The following is a 24,185-nucleotide window of genomic DNA, read 5'->3' on the forward strand; positions in this document are numbered from 1 at the left end:
ACTTTTGCATTTTAAACTTTAAATTCAAGCCATATTATATAAAAAATAATTTATAAAATCAACAGTAAGTTCTCTACAGTGCAATGTAGACTACAATGTATTATGGACTAAGTCACCGCGGGAAGGCATGTGAAGCACCAATTAGAGCAGGCAATCAATTTGATTTAAAAATGGGCGATTTCACTGATTTCGATGACAAATATGAGCATGAAACATTTGATCATTCAATCCTGGGCAACGTTGAATCTGCCTGCTAGTTTAATAATACTTCAATCTATAATATAAATCTTACCTGTCTGTTTAAATGTATGTATGTATGTTTGCCTAAAACTTTTGACAAGAAGCAACGGACCCCCCCCCCCAAGATCATTTTGAAGCTTGACCCTTCGGACAACAAATATCGAAAAATTGGCTAAAAACATTAATTCCTTCAACCTCAACTGGGCACTTTTCTACAGAGATGGGTCGTTTTTTTCCCCAACATTTTCAAAAGTCATCCCCTCTTTTCGATTAACTAGCTTTAATGTAAACCTATGTCAATCCGGTTTGGCAATGGGCGCAACAGCTAACGCGTAATTTTTTTTCCCCCTCCTTTGCAGTACGGGTTCAAGCCTGTCTGCCTCCTACAACCTTTTTTTTTTTTCTTTTGCTCAACACACCTCTAAACAGCCGGGCAACGGCAGGCATCCAGGCTAGTGATAAAATAAAACTTGAAAAGAAAATCCCAGTTAAAAATCTCAATTTTAATGATTGGCAAAAACTATAAAGTTTAAATGAAAACATTGAATTCACTTTTGTTTTTTCTTAAATAATCAACTCAAGTCGAAATCTTTTCAAGATGGTGCCAAATTATATTCAAACGCTAGGATTAATTTAGGTAATTAATTTGTACACATGCAGAGAGTACAAAAAGTCATTATCCTATCTGAGTAAAGACTAAAGAATTTAGAATATATGGAGGCCCAGTTGTGAAACATTTACCATTTGATTTGAGACCTCATTTTTTTAAAAAGCACATTAACTCATTGGATCATATTTCATTTGGAAATAATTGTATAGCAGCCTAATCATGTTAACACACGGTTCTTATTAGAGCAAGAAAATTAAGCAACATTGAGCCTGGTTAGTACCAGATGGGTGACCATTTGGGAATCATAAGTGATGTATGTATTTAGTTATGTGGGTACATATAATATCTCAGTAAGTTGAACGTCTGTCTTGCACAGTTCCAGGTCACCCTTGGGCAAGGTGTAGCACCTGTTAGCCTCTCTCCTTACAGACAGTTGCTATACAGGGGATAGATTAAGCTCCTCGAAAAAACAAAACCCGGATAGAAAGAATACATTTAGCGCGGTAAGGCAATCTCTTGGCGTCTCAAACAAATCATCATGTCCGAATTTGTCATAAGCCAGTATGGAAGTAGTAAAGCCTAGAAAACTACCACGAGAATGCTCATGTGAATGAATAACTTGAATGCCTACTAAACATTATCCTCGTGTATCTAAGGTCTCTTTGCACATGGCTTTGTCAGAACAACCTGACATAAGGATAACCCCCCCCTTTTTTACATAGGCATCACCACTTATCAAGGCCTAGGGACCACTCGAGGATAAGGGTTAAAGAGTGTACAGATTGGGGTTGAATTTTCTATTTGATATTAAAACCTACAGAATGATAAATAGTGAATTCAACCCCTCAAATCACAGAGATTAGACTTCAAAGATCACACGCATGCATGTCGATCCCTCTGTTCAGTCTCGAAAGAGAAAGGATACCCCCTGCAGGAGCAGCTGCACGTGTAATTGTGAAGCATGGGTTGCGCAATCCCCAACCGCACCTCTCCTGAATCAACACTGCTTAAGTCCAGGACGACTGGAAACAATGCCAAGATAAGCGGAGAGCACATACCGCAACTGGAAGTCCTATTTAGTACTGACCAGGTTCAACATTGCTTAACTTCGGTGATCCAATAGAAACCGGTGTGTCAACGCGATTATGCCGCATGTGAAACTATATTAACAGTATAAAAACAACTTACTATTTCATGCAATCCCTACAAGTAAACCCTGACTAAATATTCAAAATCACATAGTAAGATTTCCTCAGTATGGATAACATGCAGTAGTAGAGTGGTGCATTTTCTAAGTAAGTTCTCTACAGTGCAATGCACAAATAATTGTACAGTGCACAAATAACAGCATGAAGCTGGATACTCCACCAGACTAGATGAATTCTTGTCCTGGGATCCAGTAAGACCAAGAGATCAATAGAAAGGTATACTATAACATTTAGCTGGTCAATTGGGGAGAAGAAAATTATTGCGGTTTCAGAAGTCAGAGTTCATACAGATTTTCAAGGCTTTTCAATCTTTCTCAAGACAAAATTTTAATTTTAAAAACTGAAATTTCATACATAAAAAGATAAAGTAAAAAAATAAAATATTTTTATTAATACTTAAAAAATATTTTAATGTTTATTTAATTTCTAAATTTTACTTCGGCTACACCCGTAAATTATATGGATAACATTGAGTAACTTTGTGATAAAGGGGTGTAACTCTTGTATTAATATTTTTAAGTTAAAAAATATTTTAATGGTATTTTAATTAATAATTAAAAGGTATTTTAATAGTATTCATTTAGATTTTATTTTTAACTAGCCTGAGTGACCCGGCATTGCCCGGGTATTTGGAGGTGTGTATTGAGAGAAAAAAAAAGTGGTAGTAGGCAGGCAGGCTCGAACCTGTACTCCAAAGGAGGAAAAGAACATGAAAAAAAGAAAAAAAAAAAACTGACGTCTTTGCCATTGTGTCCATCGCTAAACCAGAAGTAACAAAGATTTAAATTAAGGTTAGTTAATCAAAAAGAGGGGATGACTTTCGAAAATATCGTTGAAAAAAAGCAACCCCTCCTTGTAGAAAAGTGCCCGGTTGAAGGTGAAGGAACTACTGTTTTTAGCCAATTTTTCAATATTTGTCGTCCAGCTTCAAAACATATCAATATCGTGAAAATCCGACCCTCTGTCGAAAGTTTTAGGCAAACATACATACATTCAAACAGACAAGTGAGACTTATATTATAGAAGAATATTCCCACAAATTGTTACTGAATATAAAGAATACTATTTTCAAGACATTTCCCATATTTCCAGGACGTTTTCAAGGTAAAAAAAATAAGGCCTTTAGGTTCAAAATGCAAGGCCTTTTCAAGCCTGTGCAAACCCTGGAGATAAAGGAGAATTTTAATGGAATATTCGGATATATCTGTATCTAATAGAGAGATCAAGTGTTAAGCCCATACAGGGCTCAGTTAATTTATGAGAACTTTGACAGAAGTAAAATGAAACAAAAATCTAACCAGAGATAGCAAGAGATAATTGAAGACAAAAAGATTAATTTTGCTTAGCAATTTCATATGCGAGTGACCATTAGGCTACAGATATTGGATAATTACCTTAGTCGTGATGATAATGTTATTTGTTACTTTCATATAAGTTTGAGATTTGCCATTAAGTGACAAAAACAATTGGATGTAACTTTCCTAAATGAGAAAGATGTCATAAGATGGAGTACTGTTCCCTCATTTGAGGAGGTGCCACTCTGAGCACCCGTTTCTGTCCTTGACAATGTACAAAACCGACTTCACAATCTAGTGGGAAAACGATCTCTTTAAGAGATGTTGCTAGTTTATCATTATTACAATGAAAGATGCTAACTGAATTCCAATCAGTTTCCTTGTAAGACATTTACAGTAAGAACTCGTCTTTATTCTATAATGAACTTTTCAAGATCACAATTGTAGAAAATTAGTACCACTAGGTTGCTTCTCTAACGTCAAAAACACCTATAGGTGTTTAATTGCTGTAATATCATTCAGATGGACAATGCATAGTCATCTCATCCTCGAATTGTTTTTGGTATTGGTAAAATATGACTTAGTAAAAAAAAAAAAAAATCTTTAACTATAAAACTTATTTTATCTGTTCAACCTAAATTTTAACTATTATAACTCAACTTTATATACTTTTTTTGGAAGTAGTTTTAATATTCAATCTATTCAAATATAATTTTTTTAAACAAATTTTTTTTCAGCATTCTATGTACATTGTATATACACAAATCTCAGATCAAACTGGTATATCATATTTGAATAGATTGAGTATTAAAACAAATCTTGATACTTCTGCAGTTTACCAACCTTACTATTTCAAGTTAAATTAAATTTGGACGGTATCTTGTTTATTAAATTTACGTGAAAGTACGGAATGGTTACAAAACGCTCTCACCATGTTAAGAATGGATTTCTAAATAGCATTTTAGCACGGTCGCTAAATTGCAGAAGTACCCTAATCAAACTTGAGAAAAAAAATATACAAATTACAGTCATTAGGATTCTGTTGTAAGTTTGACAACTGCTCTAGTGCTCTACATAAGGAAATAAAATGCGTCTCATTTCTGGAGATTTATGGTTGAAGGGGGAAAAAAAAGCCAGAGATTGAATTTAAAGAGAACCATTGATTACTGCTTTAACAGGTGTAACTTAGTGCAAGACGCGCTTCTTCGCCGGAAAAGCAATGAATCAAATATCACACCTAACAATGGCTTTTCTCAGTACAAATTACTACGTTTAACAACAAAAAAAAAGTCCTACTTTTAAATCCTGGAACGCAAGATGATTTTATAGATGTGGAAAAAGTTCTAATAAAAATAGTTTTACATCTGAAGAGTTCAAAAGTTAAAATATTTAACTTGCGCCATGAACAAACTTAAAAATGAAAAAAAAAACAGCTGAAAATGACAGGTTTGCTTGGAACCAAACAATTAGAATTAATTTCAACGTTAACATAATGAATTTAAGTTTATTTTAATCCAGTTGAGAAAAGTTTTCCAAGAATATTTGGAGAAAGTAAAACTATCTTTTCCTTTCTAATAAAAAAATAAATAAATAAAAATACCAGCAAAGCAGTTTTTTTCGACTGTTTTTCACTTATTTCAAGCGAGACACAAATGGAGTTAAAATTTCGGTACTTATAAGCAGAATACGGACCATGCTGAAATATTTAGAACTCCATTCTTAACAGGGGAAGGGGGAGTTTTGTAACTTTTCTGTATTTTCACCTAATAAACAAAAAAAACCCTTAAAAATGATTTTAACTTTAAGATCCTATCTAAAATATAGCACGATCCATATTCTGCATATATCCATAAGTTAGGAATTTAACTTTTATGATTTGAAAAAATTAAATTACAAATATAGAATTTTTATTGCATGCAAAAAAAGAATACAGTTTAATAAGTAGATACTAATTAAACTGTATTTGTTTTGCATGCAATAAAAATTCTATATTTGAAATTTAATTTTCCCAAATCATAAAATTTAATTCATAAATTATTTGCTCTATTTGGTATAATGAGCAATTTTATTTAGCTGGGATTGTCTTATATAAAATATTACATCTAATAATATTTTGTAAGACCGATAATCACTGGATTAGTGGATTTATTGTATTTCATTATTCTGAAATGCATATACACAGGCACTTATTCTATCAAACAAAGCAAAACTTATCAAGAAAAACTCAAGAACAAAACAAATACAGTAAATGAAATAACAGTCACAACTTTATAATATCACCAGAATAAGGAAAATTTCAGAATTAAAAAGGGAAAAATTTAGAAAAAACTTTTTAGTCTGTGTCATTTCAAAGCTAAATCAGAAGTGAAGGGCCAGAATTCTACAAAATGCAAATACAGATATTTTGTAGAATTTTCGCCCTTCTCTTCTGATGAGAAGCATTTAGCTTCGAAATGTTATGGCCTTAAGTTTTCCCTCTCTTTAATTTTCCTTATTCATTTAACCAAATCATGTTCACAGCAAATTAAATTAGAATAAAAAATTTTATGATTAAATCATGAAAAATGTTAACACTTAACATTTCAAAACTATCAAAATAATACTGGCATTAAAGTTTTTAAAACTAAGGATCTGAAAAACATTCAACAGCAGAATTGTCCCAGGTTCAATTGCAACAGATTTCATTCCTAACAAACTCTTGGCCTCCGAGCCGGGATCAAAATGTTTTAAACGATTTTGTACGGGGGTGAATGCGGTATTATGGTGAAAGAGGATACTAGCTAACCTAATTTCTTGTTTAAAATAACAAGGATGACAAACGATCCCCATTCTTCTCCCCTTTTTGAGTTGGCCTTGTGCCTAAATTTTTTGTTCATGTTTAATTTATATTGTATTTTTTTTTAACCTGAATAAAAGATTTGAGAACTCAAAGTGTAATATCTGTTCTGATGTCGCATTGTTGCAGTTGCACTTCACTTTTTTTTTATCTCAGTTAATGGAGAAATCCTTTATGATTGATACATCTTTGGAATTTTTGTTACTAACCAGAGTGCCACTTTTGGGGGAACTGACCTTGTGTCTAACTGCCCTCGTGGGGAGGCAAGTATATATATATATATATATAAAAAAAAAAAAAAAAAAAAAAAAAACTATTTTAATTTAAAAATAAAAACCGCTTCTTCGTTGATAAAATAGTGAAAAAGTTTCTGGTTTATAAGTACTCAGTGCAAACTCCAAATTATGTTACCAAATTACCCCAATTAAAACAGTTTACGAAACCAACTCCCCATAAAAATAAATTAATCGCTACAATTTAATTTCTGTAAAATATTTATATTCTTTGTTGCGCCTAGAAAGAGAAAAAAAAATAAAGCCTATTTTTTTGACCGCGACATTATTCTACTATTGAACAAAAAGAAAAACGACTAAAAGAATGTTAAGTTTTGCAGGTGTGCGAATAATGTAAAGATTTTTGCAACTTGAATTTACGATTGGTAAAATTATAAATTTCGTCTGGATTAAAACAAAAAATATGCATATTAGATTCGTGTAGATATATTAGAAGATATGAATAGCAAGCGTGGGCCACATGGAGTCTCAACCAAGTAAGGACGGAAACGAGGTAAAAAAAAAAAAAAAAAATTAGTGGGGTTTGCACGAACACAATTAAAAATGGGAAGTGACAGAAAAAAAGAAAAAAAAAAGAGGTTGAGAAAGTGACATGAATACACTACAGGTGCGTGAAAAGTCTTGAATCTTAATATTTTTTTTTTCTGATTAAAAAAAAAAAAAAAAAAAATGGTATCCAATAAAACTGATATATGAAAATCAGTCATTAAACAGAACCCCCCCCCCTCAAAAAAAAAAAAAAAAAAAAAAAAAAAAAAGACATGATCGATGTTTGAAAAAAATTTAAAGTGTCAAATTTTAGCTCAGTTGCCATAAGTATACTTTAATACTAAACATCTTTGAGCACAGCCGAAATATATATAATAAAAAAAAAACTTTAAAAAAAAAAAAAACATGCTTTTGGTGGCAAAGAACATTTCGTTTCTTTTGTGTGAAGTTATAAACTTAATTCCAATCAATTTTTAACAAAAGGAAACAAAGATAAAGTCGGATACAAAGTTATCAAGAAAATAAAAATTTTAATTATAAAAAAACAAAAACTTGTTCAATCGACATGGTGAATAAACTTAGATGGAAAGCATGTTGTGACTAAAAATAGCGTTTTTTTGAGGGGTTTTTTTTTTTAGTCATCGAAACAAAACTCGCAAGGTCAACTTTGCATCCGAAAAATCAGCGTTAACATCTTAAAGATTGGCAAAATAGGAAAAAAAAGGTTAAATAAAAATTAAAGCGAAACACCTATCAAGAATCCATATTGTATCGCTGAAGTTAAAAAGCGAAAAAAAAAAATAAAAAGTAGGTAAGATGGTTGGGTAAAGTTATTTTTGGACGAACAAGCAAAATATATAGAATAAAAAAAAAGAGTTTTACTTGGACAAAGACGTTTACTAAGCGATCGATTTTTGTATGCAAGTTTTTATTTTAGTAATCACCAAATGTAAATTTTTATTAGTATTTTTCGTGGTTATTTTTTCCGACAAAACGAATCGCGAAGCGAGGATTTGTCGTCCTGCTAAGATTCTCATTTTTCACTCTAAAAAAGGATAGACACACGTGACCACAGCACTGACGCTTAAAAATATACAACTTAAATTACTTTTAGCGGACAATCTTCATCGTCTACAGATTTCTAGATACATAAATAATTGTAAACGGCATTTAACATTACATTATGAGTTCTTGAATTAGTTTTATGCTTACCTATAATATGAACCAACAAATTGCAGGACCCACGAGGTTTTAAAGAGAAGGCGTCCAAAAGAATGTGACGTCAAAAGTAAATGCCTAATATCCTCTATACCAAAATCTCTGATACGGGCTAAAGTTACGTTAAGTGTAATAATATTCCATAAATATTTTTTTAATGATAAATTTAAAAAAATAAAAAATAATTCTTGAATAAATGAAAATTGTATTTTAATTAATTTTTCGGAACTTGATACGAAAATCGGAAAGTCACTATCTTTAGTGATAGAGACGTATAGAATTGGTGGAAAGGACATTTTGGGTTTAAGATTATTTGTCTCCCCCCCCCCCCAGACGATTACATCACTATATATTGGCGCGAAAATGTGTTGAAATACCCGGGAATTTGTTTTCACCCTAAAACACAGGCTCGTTTAATTTGTTATCGAGTTTAACATCCTAGTAAAAAAATGTCCACGACCATTGCCAACCAAGAACAACCGTCGGGATCAGCTTCAGTTGATTCTTCTAAAGAACGGTAGGAAAAATTATAATACGAGATATAAAACTAAAAATATGTTTGTATCGTGAAAGACCAGTTAGTAACGATACTAATACGAGATGTTTTTGTTTTTATTTTATTTTTAAATTGTTCTTTTTTTTTTTTTTATAAGACCTTTGTTTTTGTTTTTTGTTTTTTCTAAAATGTTTTGTTTTTTTGAAATCTTATTTTCGTATTTAGTTACATATTCAGTTTTTATATTTACGGTTGATGCTTTGTTTTACAAAGATTAGTAGGAGCTGAAACCGGTGAACTTTTTAAGTATTGAAGAATTAAAATAAAATGGCCAAGTTTCACTAAAATAACTCCGTCTTATATTGAAATTTTGGCTTTATTTTTCGAATGCATCTATCAAACTGGTGTTGTTGGACCTAAATTTTTAAACACTAATTTGACTTTCACTTTTTGGCGGACTTCCTCTTTAAAATTCTCTCCCCTTTGTACCAGCTTAAGATTGACTTCTGCATCTTTTGTTTGAGGATTTAAACGTAAACAATTATGCTTCAATATTAAATATAGAAGCTTTAGGTCTTAAACATTTAAACCGCTTACGATTTTTTATGGTTCCACTTTCCTTTGTTCGATTTGTTTTGTTTGGAGTTATATTAACTGCTTGCTGCTCTATTCGTAATAGTGACAAGCCCTATAGTTTCTACTAAAATTAGAATAAGTTTTAGAAACTCATTAAAAATCCTGAGTTTGTATTCCAGACATGAAGTAAAAGCTTGATATGCCGTAATCAAATTTAGTTTTAAGGGCGATAACTCTATTTTCGACTTAATCTGGTGTTAACAAGACTAAATCTGGAAAAATATATAGCAAATTAGATCTTACTTGGATAATTTCTTTTCTTTTAGAACTAAAACAACTTTATGATGTACGTACTCGTCACGTAACGAAGATGTTATTTCAAGTTTGTTTTAACTGAAATCAAATTTTATGACTGCGAGACGTAATTTTATTAAATGGGAGACAACTCTGATCGAAATATCAAAGTCGATGTTATAATAGATATTTTCAGTAAAATCGCTAAAAATCGTGGTACTTGTACAATTTAGTCAAGACATAAAAAAATAAAAAATAAAAAAATACCGAAAAAGGTTTAATTCTATGTATTAGTTATAGATCGAAGTTCTCCGGAGAAAAATTTCGTCAAGTAGTTTTTGTTTGTTTGCAGCGGAAAAACACGTTTTTATGAGAGCGCGTTAAAGGCGGCCATCTTGGATTAATAAAAAAATTGTTTGAATTTTAGAAATGCTAAAGGGAGATAACTCCAGTTAAAGCGCTGACACCCCATCCCTAGCAGCCCATCTTTAATACTAGCTTTTCTTAAAAATCAAACATTTTGCTCGGTATCATAAATTTTTTTTTTTTTTCGTTTAAAAAAAAAGAACTTGCTGACTTTTTTTTTTTTTTTTTTTTCTCCCCGTCTCTCGGAGAACTTCGTTCCATAAGGGATACATACAATTTAAACTTTTTCCGATATTTTTTTTTTTTTTTTTTTTTTTTTTTTTTTTGTCTTGACTAAACTGTACAAGTACCAAAATCGTAAATTTACTTGGTTAAAAAAAAAAAACACTTGATCAGTTTACGTGATTTGGGGAATGACATGAAACTTTCATGACTAGTAGTGGGCCAAAATAAGAGTCCTATCTTTAAATTTGAGTAACTTCCACAAAATAAAAGTTAAACTCACTAAACTTTGTAGACTGACCCTTCCGAGATTTGTTTTTAAATAAACAAAACAAATTTTGGCCGAAAAACACTTAAAACTTACATGAATTTTTAAAAATAGGACCCTTATTTTGGCCCACCCTGTAGGTACATAAATATTTGGGGTTTGTATTACTGTAGACATAGATTCGAAAAGTTGTCAAAACATAACGAATAAATGTTACCAAAGGCAAGATAAGTTACTTTTCTACCTAACTGGTTAGTTTTCTAGTGTAACCTGTTCATTCAGCTCGAAAAACAAGTGTTTATCAATGTATTGGAAAAGTTAAAATGGCACCCGACTCTCTTTGACGCAGTAATTTTGGGAAACGGAATTATAAAACAAAATAACTAGACAAAATACTGTCAGAAACTCGCTCAATGTTACCGTAGTAAGGCTGACATTCGATGGGTATTTTGCATAAATCTTAACTTTTCTCAAACTTACCGTGTCAGTCGGGCGGGCGGCGCCATTTAAAATTTTCCAATACATCGGTAAACACTTTTTCGAGCTGAATAAACATGTTACATTAAATAAAAAACACTAAACATTTAGTTAGGTAGAAAAGTAACTTGCCTTGCCTTTGATTACATTTGTTTTTGACAACTTTTTCGAATCTGTACAAACCCAAATATTTGTATTTTAACTAGATCCTCTCCCCCCCCCCCGTTTAAGATGTGAGACTACTTTCCGAAGTAAAAGTATTTACGACCTGCTCCAGCGTAGTATACCCCCCCCAATCACCCCATGCTAAGAACGAAGCTTTGGGATTAACCCTCGTTCTTAAGAACGGCTTTTGAGGTGGAAGTATTCCGAAAGCCGTTCTTAACATGGGGAGGTTGGGGTGTTTATAATACGCTGGGCCGCTGGGGCACGTCGTAGTCAATATTCAGATACGCTCTACAACAGAACACCGACTATAATTTGTTTTTTTATAGGTAATTGAGGTCGCTGAAAACGAATCTGATAGTCAAACTTGGGGCAAATTTACCGTTTGCATGGTATTAACCCCTGAACCCACGAACTACTTTCCACCATTTTGCAGCTTCCGTTTATGCTAAGTGCGTGCGCGCCGCTGCAATAGGTGTGTCAGAAATTTCGTGAAAATAGTGAATAATTCCACCCCATCTTTCCAAGCTTATAACTCCTCGAAAAATGTAATTCAAGCTTTTTTTTTTTTTTTTTTAAATTTAAATATATTATTGACCTTTTCTCTTCAATTTGTGATATATAACACTTTGGTACATAAATTATTTAATTTTTAATTGACATTTCAAAATGGGAGGCGTGAATTATTCGACCCCCCCCCCTGTATTTCCAAGCTTATAACTCAAATGTAATTCAAGCCCTAATTTTTTTTCAATTAAAGGAGCAAGGACCAAGGTTCCATTAAAAGAAAAAACAAATAACGTGGTTAAAAAAAGGTTTAAACTTTACAGGTAAAATTCTAAAACACTACTTGTTTTGTTTTAAATTTGAATATATTATTGACTTTTTCTCTTCAATTTGTGAGTAAATTAATTTACTTTTCGGTGAGTAAAGTATTTACTTTTTAATAGAAGCTCGAAAATGGGGGGGGGGATTTAAAAAGCGTTTGTCTAAAATATTATATTCGGTTTATTGGAAAGAGCATAAAATTTCACATTGACCCTGAAAATATCGTAAAAATAGAATCAATAGAAAAATTGATAGATTTTTAAAGTTTAAAAATTGAAAAATATTAAGTTCGAAAAATTCATTACTGTTTTTTAAAAAAATATTTCTATTACTTTTAAAACAACTTTAATAGTTTATTTTTGAAGTATAATCCATAAAGAAAATAAATAACTCACTTTTAACAGAAATTACGAGTTTTTATATTTTATCCGCAGTTTCGTGTTAGGGGTGTCAAATTCCTACAAAAATTCTGATACACCTAGCGCTGCAGTAGGTGTATCAGAATTTTTGTAGGGATTTTTGACACCTAACACGAAACTGCGAATAAAATATAAAAACTCGTAATTTCTCTTTTAAAAGTGGGTTGTTTATTTTCTTTATGGATTATACTTCCAAAATAAACTATTAAAGTTGTTTTAAAAGTAATAGAAATTTTTTATATTTTAAAAAAACAGTAATGAATTTTCCGAACTCAATATTTTTCAATTTTTAAACTTTAAAAATCTATCAATTTTTCTATTTTTACGATATTTTCAGGATCAATGTGAAATTTTATGCTCTTTCCAATAAACCGAATATAATATTTTAAACAAACTTTTTTTTTTTTTTTTTTTTTTTTTGAAACCTTGGTCCTTGCTCCTTTTAATTGAGAAAAAAAATTAAGGCTTGAATTACATTTTTCAAGTAGTTATAAGCTTGGAAAGACAGGGGGTCGAATAATTCACGCCTCCCATTTTGAAATGTCTATTAAAAAGTAAATTAATTTACTCACCCAAAGTGTTATATATCACAAATTGAAGAGAAAAGGTCAAATAATATATTCAAACTTAAAACAAAAATAGTGTTTTTTAGAAATTTACCTGTAAAGTCCGAAGTTTAAAACCTTTTTAACCCCCCCCCCTTTTTTTTTTTTTTTTTTAACCTTGCTCCTTTTAATTGAAAAAAATTAGGGCTTGAATTACATCTTTCAAGGAGTTATAAGCTTGGAAAGATGGGGTGGAATTATTCACTATTTTTCACAAAATTTCTGACATGCCTAGCGCTGCAGCATAAACAACAGCTTGCTTCACCTAGCAGACTGCCTTCTCACATGGCGTATCAATCAAAAAATTACGGACTGGCAGTTTTTTAATGACTTACAATTAAAGTACAACAAATTGGACTTTTTTTTTTTTGCGCATAGTTTTTTTTTTGCGCATAGTTTTTAATGCGGTTTACAAAAACATAAGCACCTAACATTTTTGTTTTTCGTTTTTTTTTTTTTGTTTTGTTTTTTTTTTTTTGCGGAAGGGGGATTCAATTATAGAACTCATGTGGCTTAATAGGTGCTTCTGCAGTATAGTTAACCGTTTTTCCGTAAGTAACGCACCGAAATCTAACACTTTTCGAAGATTTTACTGTTTACATTGGGGGGCATGTAAACAGTAAAATCTTCAAAAAATGTAAAATGGTGGTAAATTTCCGTGTGTTACTTACGGAAAAACGGTTCTTTTGAAGTTAAAACGCATATTCTTGTCCGTCCGTCCCCCTCTTTTTCCCACACCTGAAATTTATTTAAAATATCAGATTAACATGCTCTCGTTTACACAGGAGCAAAGTGTACTGTATTACATCTTTTTGATACTCGCTGTGTAACTGAACTGAGAAATTTTGGACTGGAGCAATTTTTTAGTTCAAAATCAATTCCTCTTTTGGGGCTGTCTTTGATCTGAGGGAGGTAATTCTGTTACGAAAATTTTTTTTTTTTTTTTTTTTTTTTTTTAGTTCGAAAAGTGGTTAGTTAACTCGTGTAAGAAATTATTTCTCGCATCCCAATTTCCTCCCGGCAGAAGCAAAAGAATCCACAAATACAAAAGCCATACCTTTCAAACTCAGTTTATTCACAAGTAACAGTAATGAAAGTTTATTTGGTTCTGGTATTGTCTTTTTGCAAAATGGTGGCCTGTTTGGCTTCCATACGTCTGGAGCCATTAGCATGAATTCCTATTGTTGGAATGTTAGTTCGTTGTTCCTCGGAAGGATCTGGGAATGTTGGCACCTATGATTAGGCATAATGTGAGCCACTTAGGACTCAAGATGAATTGAAGATCCAATATTTGGTAAATAGACATGAAGAACAGTTGAATGTCGTCCTTAATTTGGATAGATTCAGCAGGATAAGTTGTCTCTGCTTGTAGAGATGTGGTCCCTTGTTCACCAACTGTTGGATGTTCATGAAGGAATTGTCTTCGCTCCCTCCAGTGGGAGCTGTTGGGTTTTGAGTCTATCGCAATGCCGAGTTCTGTGTAGACTGAAAAGAAAGCATGACACAAAAGCACGCCAAGTCAATCACCTGACACATTCAAATTTAAACCCATTAATGCATGGACGACTGCACAAAAATGGCGACACGGCGGAAATTTTTCAGGGTTTAAATGCATTGTAATGCTTTTGATGTTGAAGCGTTTTTCAGCTGCCATATTACTTCCTTATTTACTTGCCTCCCCACGAGGGCAGTTAGACAAAAGGTCGGTTTTTAATGTAGAGAAGCATTTCTTACTTTTAAAAAAAAAAAAAAATGGTGAAACCAAATTGAATTTTTTAATTCGAAGAATTGAAAAGAAAAAAATTCAAAGAAATTTCGAACATTTCTTACTATAAACATAAGTGAAAATAAACTGCAACCAAAGATAATAAGTTAACGTAAAAATTCTTAAACGGAAAACATTTTTTAAACGGCGAAGTTCAAATGTTTGTTTGCATAAAACAGTTCAATGATTTTAAGAAATATTTTTGTCAAAACAATTCGGAGAGGTTAATTTACGGTGGCGCTGAGATAAGTAGGTTCAGCAGACATGTGCTTTCTATATCCATTATTCAAAGGCTCGATAATGGTAGAAGCACCGGTGTCACGTGAACTAACTGTTCAGATTTTTTCAGAACGAGGCTCATCTGCTGGACCTACTTATCTTAGCTTCATCGCTTTATCAAGTTTCTTTCGACATTAACAATGTTTTAAACATTGGAAAGTACTTAACGTTTACAACATCTTTATTTGAAGGTGTTAAATTGATTTCTCACTTGGAAATTTTTTTAATCAAACACCATAAAAACGTATCTAAAATATTTCTGCAAGAATTGTTGCAGATGACCATTAAAATTTGCTTTTTATTTTAAGTCGAAAAAATCTTGGTACTTGTACAGTTTAATCAAGACATTAAATGAAGATATCAAAGGTTATATTGCACATATCCGTTATGGAACGAAGTTCTCCAAAAAAAAAAAAAAAAATTCATAAAGTAGGTTTTTTACAGCGAAAAAACAATTTGATACCAAGCAAAAGGTTCGATTTTTTAGGAAGAAAAGCTAGTAATAAAGATGGAAGGAGTATCAGTATGTGTCAAACTCGATGAAAAATATTGAATTCGACCCCCTGTCTTTCCAAGCTTATAACTACTCGAAAAATATAATTCAAACCCTAAATTTTTATTTTTTTTTTTTAATTAAAGGGGCAAGGACCAAGGTTTCATTTAAAAAAAAAATAAAATAAAATACAAACGTGGTTTTTTATTTTAGTGCCGCCTTTTCAAAAAATGTACCGAGATCTCTTGCTAATTATAACATGAAAAATAGCAAAAAATGCTGCTTCCCTGAGCCAATTAAAGCAACAAACGGCCTCTGTAAAAAGTATGCACGATAGAAATAAAATGATGACGTGGCTGATAGTGTATTTTGTTTTTTTACAAATTTGCAACCCTATAAATCTTGTTTCTAAAATTTTTTTACTTAATTGTAATAAAACTTAAAACCTTTATAATAAAATATTTAAAAATTAAAAAATACGTTCTTTGTTTGTAAAAGTTCAAATAACACTATATCCAACTAAGCTTTTATAACTTTTGACCATCCATACTGACTGGAGAGGCCCTGATCAAAATTGGAAAGGTGTCTCAGTTTAATTGGGAGGTTTTGTAACTATTCCATAGCTTCACGTAACTATATAATAAAAAATAGTAAAATTTGACTTTTTTTTTTTTTTTTTTTTTTTTTTTACCCTTAATAAGACACATTGCCACTTTGATTTAAGGGCCTACTATCAGGGACATAATCTACAGGGGTACTACGTAGGGAGTTGGGCAGCAAGATGTCGGTTCACGATACACTTGAACTTCTGTATGTCAGTACAGTTGGAAGCAGGGACCTGGAAGGGAATTTGGAGTAGGAAATTCTTACATCTAGGGATCTCTACTGTATAGGGGTGGGATTTAGCTGTTTATCGGGTATTTACATTGAGGGGGTACAAGTGCTTGCAGTTCGTCAGAGCATTCACCGTTAAAGTACTTGTAGAACAGGCAGAAGGATGCAACTCTTTGTCAGTGGGACAGAAGCGGAAGCTTAGATGACAGTTCTGGACTTATGAGGTTGGCGATTATTTTGAACCTTGTCTAGGAGCGGGACTAGTAGCAAATGCTCCATACATGGGTGAATGGTGGCCTTAGAGGTACAGGATACTTTCGGGCATTAGTAGCTTTGTACCACAGTTGAGTCTACTTTCTTTGCAGTGGTCATGGCAGTGCTCTCAATGTAATTGGCCCAATGTTTTCTGTAAATGTTAGGCCGAGGAGTTTAAAAGTACTTTCAGATAGTCTTTGGCCATTCCTATTGGTGGTAGAAGTTTCTTGTAATTATTAAAGGAAACCAGTTTAGTTTTGGCTGCATTAAATGTGATCATCCATTTTTGTCTCCATTCCACTAGATTGGAGGTCATCCTCTAGTGTTTCTGCCATTTCCTTATGTGTTCATTTGTTTTCATGTTGTGCCTAATCTCAAGTTCAGAACTCAAAAAAAAATGTAGCAATTGACACTTCTGTAACTTTGGGCTGCATATGAGTTAATATAGGGTAGGAAACTTCTTTCCAAAATGCGGATTAAATTGTTCATTTAATTTGGGTTGTTTCTTGAAGCCATAGAATAGAAATGGAGATTATGAAAGGAACACGATAATAGTTGCCATATAAGATTTAGTGGTGTTTTTTTCAAATTATCACTGAAGTGTTCTCTGCAGGTTGATACGTTTGAAAACGGGGAGGGAACCTTAAAACGCAATCAGTAAAAGAAACTGAACTCCTCTGGTATCTTAGAAACCTCCCCACTAGAGCACATTGAAAATTCTTGTAAAACAAGCTCAAGGATGCAACTCTAGGTACCGGCAGCAGCCTGAAAAATGAGTTGAATTTGTAAAAAAATGGCCAAATTTAGGTTGTTCACCAGCCTGTATTTCATTTGTTTGAATTTTTTTTTGGATAAAATATATATTAAATGAAAGAGCAAATTTCCCTCTTTCATATGGTGTTTATTTTGTATTTGTTGAATAAAAATTCAATTTTACTGATTTATTTTAATAGCACCAACAAAAGTGATAACATTTTGACGTGGAACGCTAGCTGCTAATTTTTTTAAAAATCAAGAAAATCATAACTCTTATTTAAAACTCACGCAAATTTTTGCCATTCGACCGATAAAAAAAACTATAAATAGCATCAAATTAAGCAAAGAATGATCTTTATTGACGTATAAAAATTACAACAAATATAAAGAAAAAAAAATATGAGAAATTCTTAAAAAAAATTTCTGATTTAATTTGCTTCTAGTGAATGAACTATTCATAATAACCATGGCAAACGTGATATTAAAGTTCATTCAATTTCCTATAAAATGGTGCTAAGAAATTGCACCTAGCTTTATTCGCGAAAATGCGCAAAGCGAAAGAAAATTGACACCTCGGGAGTCTTTTGGACAAAATTGCGTGAACACGGTGAAAATGTGCGAGTCAATGAATGAAAGCTGTTTGACTTCGGTATTTCACCAAATAGTTAACTATACTGCTTCAATTTCAATATAAGCGATAAGAAACCATTTCTGTACATTAATTTGTAAAAATTACGTTTGAATATTTTAAATATTCAAACGTAATTTTGCAACATGTAGTTAGCACGTGTTCAGCTTTTTAACATAAACAAATAAGCGATATTTTGGATTTTTTTTTCAAAAATTAAATTAATATTGTATCATTTTAGGGGGAAATAAACGGAGTATTTATAATAAACCATTCATAAAACTAGTGATTTAATTTTAAAACGTTTGAGCATCTAAATATTCGTTTATTCAGCATTCTAAACCAGTTTCCTAAAAGTAAACAAACTTGGCAAAAGAGCGTAAAAAATGCTAGACAAGAAGTAAATTTTACGGCACGTTTCTAGCATTTTGTATCTTTTTGAAAATGATTTGGTGTATAGTAGATATTTAATTCAAGGCATGCGACTGCATAAAATTAAAGTTTGAATAAACGTAAAAAAAACTTGTCGTCCATAGATGAAAGTACGGTGGTTGCACTTAGCGAAACGGCGCTATTTTTAAATAGTATTTTCAAATTAAATTAAAGTTTTACGATAGCTTTTTATATTAAATTGTTAGTTGAAAGTCCAGAAGCATTACAAAACACCCTCTCCTCCCCATGTTAAGAGTGGCTTTCTAAATGTTATTTCAGCACAGTTCGCTAAGTGCATAAGTACCGAAAGTACAGACTAAGCTAAATTTAAAAAAAAAACAAAAAAAAAAAAAACACCCTCTCTTCCACATGTTAGTTCGCTTCATAAGTACTATTGTTTTCTTTTATTGTTTTAACATTTATTTTTTTTATTTTTGTATAATTTAAATTGTTAGCTGAAAATATGGTGCTTCTACACTTTATTGCCGAAATTGGAGACCCCATTTTATTTCACGCACCTGCTGTCCAAATTTAGGGGGGAACATTATATTAAACTGTGACTGAAGCATGGAATAACAAAAAATTAAACTTCCGGAACTATGAAAAAAGTAAATAAAGTGAAACATATATCCATAATTGTTTAATTGGAAATGTTTCGATTTAATTAATGAGAACGGGAAAGTTTTTCATGGAACATTTATTAAAAATATAAAATGAGATGACATATTCATAATGATTTTAAACTGGGCGAGCGCCTTTTTTTTTTTTTTTTTTTTCTTTTTTCGAACAAATAAATAATTTTAATTTTTTTAATTAAAGCAACTTTGAAAGATACACAACAAATTAATTTAAATGATTGTTTTTTTGTTTTTTTTTTCGTTTTAACGACACACACAGTTAAGAGTGGTTTTCTAAATAATAGTTTGTTTCATAAATACTATTGTTTTAATATATTTTATTCTTGTATCGTTTATTAAATTGTTAGGTGAAAGTACAGACTAGTTAAAAAACACGCCCTCCCCCTCGCATGTTTCCTAAATAATAGCTCACTTTAGAAGTTTCATTGTTTTAATTTATTTTATTCTAGACAGAAAAATCAAATTAGCACAATGAAAACAATTTATGTTGAAGACGCAGTATTATTTTACTTTAAGGCCCGTCTCGCATACGTATATAACAAAATGTGTATTTTTGTAGATTTCAGTGTGCTGAAAACCGTTTCCGTCACAAAAATAGTTTTCATGAAATTACTTTTTCGAAAAGTGGGTGATCACTTTTCCATTTAAATTTAACTTAAAATGAGTACCCACTTTCTGGGCACCTTAGGGGGGGGTGCATTTTTTTGTGATTATTGGTTAAAAAGTTTGTTTGATTTCTTTTGCTTGGTATTAACTCCTGAACTCTGGGACTATTTTCCATTTTACAGCCCAGTCTTCGTTTACGCTACGTGCAAGCATAAACGAAGGCTGTTGAATGTGCACTCGTGTACCAAACTGCCTTGTCACAGTGTAGTATTGACAAAAAACAAATACTTTTCCAAAAATTAAACCAAAAATAAAACTTATGAAATTTGATTTTCTTAATCAGGCAGAGAAAAAATGTTTCTATGAAGGAATATAATAGCAACCGGTACACCAAAGATGTCATCAAGTGTGTCATTGAATTGATAGGGCAAGTAGAAGTATCTGGCAAGAATTGTGAAAAGATAATTGATATTGTAGCAAGACACCTTTTTCACACAGCTATAGATTTAAAAGACCTCCCATCAGAACGATCATCTCTTTGCCAAACAAAGCGAAACAGATGAAGAAAGTGCTCTAGTTGATCAGGCAGAGTTTGGAAACTACAGCTTTAGCAAACAAGGACAGTTTGTGGCAGTATATTATGACGATGACTTTTATTTAGGTCAAGTAATTTCTGTCACAAGTAGTGAAGGACAAGTGAAATTTCTGGACAAGTGTAAGGTGAAAATAAATGCCTTTAGATGGGCAAGGTCAGTAGAGAAAGTCTCTTCTCTGTATGTGTTTGATTGGGGATTTGAGGTAACCACCTCAAATGGACGAATGTGGTCAGTTCCAAGCGAAGAGTTCAACAGAATCACAAGGAAATATCAATTCTATAGAGAACTCTATTAACGTGCAGCTTCCCTTTTTATTGAATGTAAATTGGTGTTGAACAGGTATGTTTGCTTATATACGATACTTCGCCATGATAAACAGTGAATTGTTGCGATTTTTAAGTTTATTATTTTAGAACTACAAGATGTACAGAGCTGAAATTTAGGTATATTCTACAATGTGTATTGATTATGCATGCAAAATTTCACATCTGTATCTTTAATAGTTTTTGATTTTGAAGTTTGTATATGTTTAAAACATTGGTACTTTATTTCCGCCATTGAAATTGAAGATATCAGTATTTTTATCGACTTATAATGAAAAAACTTGCTGGAGTTTTTTGAAGAAAAAAAATAGGCATAATAACCACTATGCATAGAATTATATTGCATGTTCATATTTAATTTTCTTTAATTCAGTTTTATTTGCTGGTACTTCAAAAAGTGCCCACCAGTGCAATTTTGCAATTATAACTATTGCAATGTTCACTTTTCATATCTCAAAAATGAAGGCTGAAATTGAATTAGATATGATTATACTTTTATTTCCTATTGTCTTCTAATACTAAGAGTGATGAAAGCATCTTTTGTGACGTTTTTACCGGTTACTTTTTTTTGTCAGTTGCTTCCAAAGTTGCCATGTTGTAATGTAAACATGTTCATGCTACGTTTGCAAATATGAAAATGATCATAACTTGAAGACTAAACAAGATATCTTCATGATTTTTGTTTTGTTTTTCTTGTATTTGTGTGTATTTTTATGAGAGGATCAAATTTAGCCATAGGCGATTTTAAAATTTTGGTAGCCAGTGCCGGACCTATTAAAGTAGATATTCAGGTATGTTTTACTATAAACAAACCGAAAGTGCCCAAGAAACATGACAAATGTTAGGAAAGTCAAGTTACTCATCTACCTACCTGGATAAGCTTTTTAACTTAAAACATAACTTGAAAACAAGTGGTACCGACCGCTTAAGTTAAAATAGGCTCATAAGAATAGTAGTTGATGGGCAGAAATAAGAGGCCCACAGTATTAATGCTAGAGTCCCTCAGGAGTCCATCCTAGGCCCAACTCTCTTCTTGATCTACATCAATGATCTCCCAAAACACCTAAATCATTCGTTGACATCTATGCTGATGACACGTCTATAGTAAAACATGACTTGGATTCTCTGTGCACTCTGTCCAAAAAAAAAAAAAAATGCTGATTGGTGCATCGGTGAAGATGTAACACTACTGCGTGTTTTTTTTTTTTTTTTTTGTTTTTTTGTGCATTCTAAAATTACGTGACAGGTTGATCAGCTACAGTATTTTTCCGTTGTCTTTAAGACTAGCCTGGATGTTCGGAGGTGTTGAGCATAAAAAGTGGCAGTAGGCAGGCTCAAACGTGTGTGTGTGTGTGTGTGTGTCCCTTCCTTTTGGCCTACAGAGCTCTAAAGGGCTTGGAACCTATGTTTTGATTTCGATTCTAGCCGATGGCACCCAGGTCTTTTTGAAATCACTATATTGGGTACACTAATCAATAGATTATTGGTTTCATAAAAACTTCATCTAAGCTTGTTTTACGACTGAATGCCAGGCAGCTTGCTAGTTGATTTGTTTTTCTTTTTTACATGGATAGAAATTTCTCAGTTTTAGTTAAGCATTTTCCTACTTTCAGGCTACTTTGAGGGGTTGCAATCCCAGTGAAGAATGTACAAACACTATGCAAATTAGTCTGAGTATCTCTATAGCATCACATTTTTTTTTCATTTATGAAATTAAATGCATTTGGATTCAGTCCTGCATAAATATGCCTGTTTATTTTGACTCTTGCATTTCCAAACTTATCTGATATGTTGATGGCCAAGCAAAATTATAAGTATCTCCTGCCTTTTTTATTTTATAAAATTAGATTTGAATTTGGAATTTTTTTTCTACATTGAAATTACAAAAGGTCTTACTATTTATTAGTGGTGGGACGATTAATCGGAATCGTTAATCGTAAGAATCGTGTATTTTGGGAGGTATCGGAATCGCATCGTTAAAAAATACCTTAATTTTCCGATTCCTTCATTACAATTCTTTTAGTCTGATGTTGAAAAAAAGAAAACTAACTGCAAGAGAGAAATGTAGCATGTTATAAAAAGAAACCAAAGAAATTCATTATTAACAGGGCAATGCTTAGTGCCCCTCCCTTACAAGGTTCATTCATTCAGATCTATTGTAATCAAAACTACAAGAGTTAACTTGAAAAGAAGTATGCAGGGCTCTACATTGCGAGTAAAAATAAATTTTTTTTTTTTTTTTTTTTTTTTTTTTTTTTTTTTACTGACAAATCTTTTAATAGTGAATGAAAATGCTTTTTCAACTGATATTTTCTTAAAATAAAACGAGCAAAGTCAAATTATTTAAACAGTAAAAGGTTTAATAGAACAATATACTTTTTTTTCTTTTTTTTAAAAGAAGGCTTTTGAAAGAAATATCACTAAAATGAAATTGATCACGTATTTCGCAAAGTTTTGACAGTCGGCTTCTTTTGAAGTTGAAAAAAAAATCGACCTATCTCTTCCAAACCTAAAGTTATTAAATAATCCCTTCGTTAATTTAAGGGTAATTAATTCAATTCAGTAAAGTTTTTTTTTTTTTTTTTTTTTTTTAATTTCATTGAAATAAAATCCATTATTTTTTATTTTTTTTCTCCAGAAAGATAAAACCCTGAATTTGATTATATTAAAAGCAGAATAACCTTTTTTCTAGAATTTTAAATTGAAAATTAAGTGTTTTGCGCAGTTTTTTGCCGAACGAAAAAGAAATTAATATATATATTTTTAAAAGGTTTTGTAATCAATTAATTTTTGTCTAAATATTTACGATTAATTAAATAATTTCATTTTAAAAAGTATTTATAAATAGAATTTTACTTAAGACTTATAGTTTAGCAATATTGAACCGCATCAACCATGTGTGAATTGAACACAGTCAACCAAAAAAAAATTCAAAAGAAAATGCATATTTGCATTTTATTATGTAAACTTATAGAATTTAATTTTTGAAACCTATGTATAAAACATGGGTTTCAAAAATAAAATTCTATAAGTTTTTTTTTTTTTTTTTAACTACCGGTTGGTACATGGCCCTGTCGGTGGGGCATTAGAATACGTCGACTGCCCCCCTGCAGAGGGTAAAAGTCCCTCAATGGGGGTCCTGGATATGACCTTAAACTATATCCAGTGGTGAGGCCCCAGCTTGTGGGCTTGGGAGTGTGGAGCCACCCTTTCCCAGGTCCACTCTGACCCGGAGTGGTAGTACCTGTTAGGGTCCCAACTATGGGTTAAATAGAAACCGACGTGAAAACAACAAATATATTCTATTAAAAATTTTTCTTCAAAATCTTTGGATTCGGCATTAAATAACCTGAAAACGGTTGAGGAAATTAAATGAATGTGTGAATTGAACAGTCAACCAAAAAAAAATTCAAAAGAAAATGCATATTTGCATTTTATTATGTAAACTTATAGAATTTAATTTTTGAAACCTATGTATAAAACATGGGTTTCAAAAATAAAATTCTATAAGTTTTTTTTTTTTTGTTAACTACCGGTTGGTACATGGCCCTGTCGGTGGGGCATTAGAATACGTCGACTGCCCCCCTGCAGAGGGCAAGGAAATTAAATGATAAATTATGATAACCGTCTTTGAAAGGCACTAAACTCCTAAAATTTACTTTGAAATTTTACGCG

At 31.8% G+C, this 24,185-nt stretch overlaps 2 protein-coding genes across 5 annotated transcripts in view; one reads left to right on the forward strand and one right to left on the reverse strand.

Annotated features, from left to right (window-relative positions):
* LOC145280012 (transcription factor BTF3 homolog 4-like) overlaps positions 1 to 9,596 on the reverse strand; it is a 29,647-nt gene extending 20,051 nt beyond the window's left edge. The window contains exon 1 of one of the 2 annotated variants that reach the window (XM_080131644.1): positions 9,565 to 9,596. The gene's annotated coding sequence lies outside the window, so the exon portion shown is untranslated. Of the gene's footprint in view, positions 1 to 8,183; positions 8,320 to 9,564 lie in introns of those variants that run through there. The other variant, XM_080131643.1, reaches the window with a different exon arrangement.
* Positions 8,444 to 24,185, forward strand: part of LOC145280011 (protein HGV2-like) — a 48,599-nt gene continuing 32,857 nt past the window's right edge. The window contains exon 1 of one of the 3 annotated variants that reach the window (XM_080131641.1): positions 8,444 to 8,706. In XM_080131641.1, coding sequence (XP_079987767.1) covers positions 8,639 to 8,706 — 68 coding nt within the window. In that variant the 5' untranslated portion in view covers positions 8,444 to 8,638. The remainder of the gene's footprint in view (positions 8,707 to 24,185) is intronic. The other 2 variants (XM_080131642.1, XR_013868524.1) reach the window with 2 other exon arrangements.

Source organism: Euprymna scolopes, chromosome 7 (assembly GCF_053919585.1).
Source record: "Euprymna scolopes isolate OS-2025 chromosome 7, ASM5391958v1, whole genome shotgun sequence".
NCBI lineage: Eukaryota > Metazoa > Mollusca > Cephalopoda > Sepiida > Sepiolidae > Euprymna > Euprymna scolopes.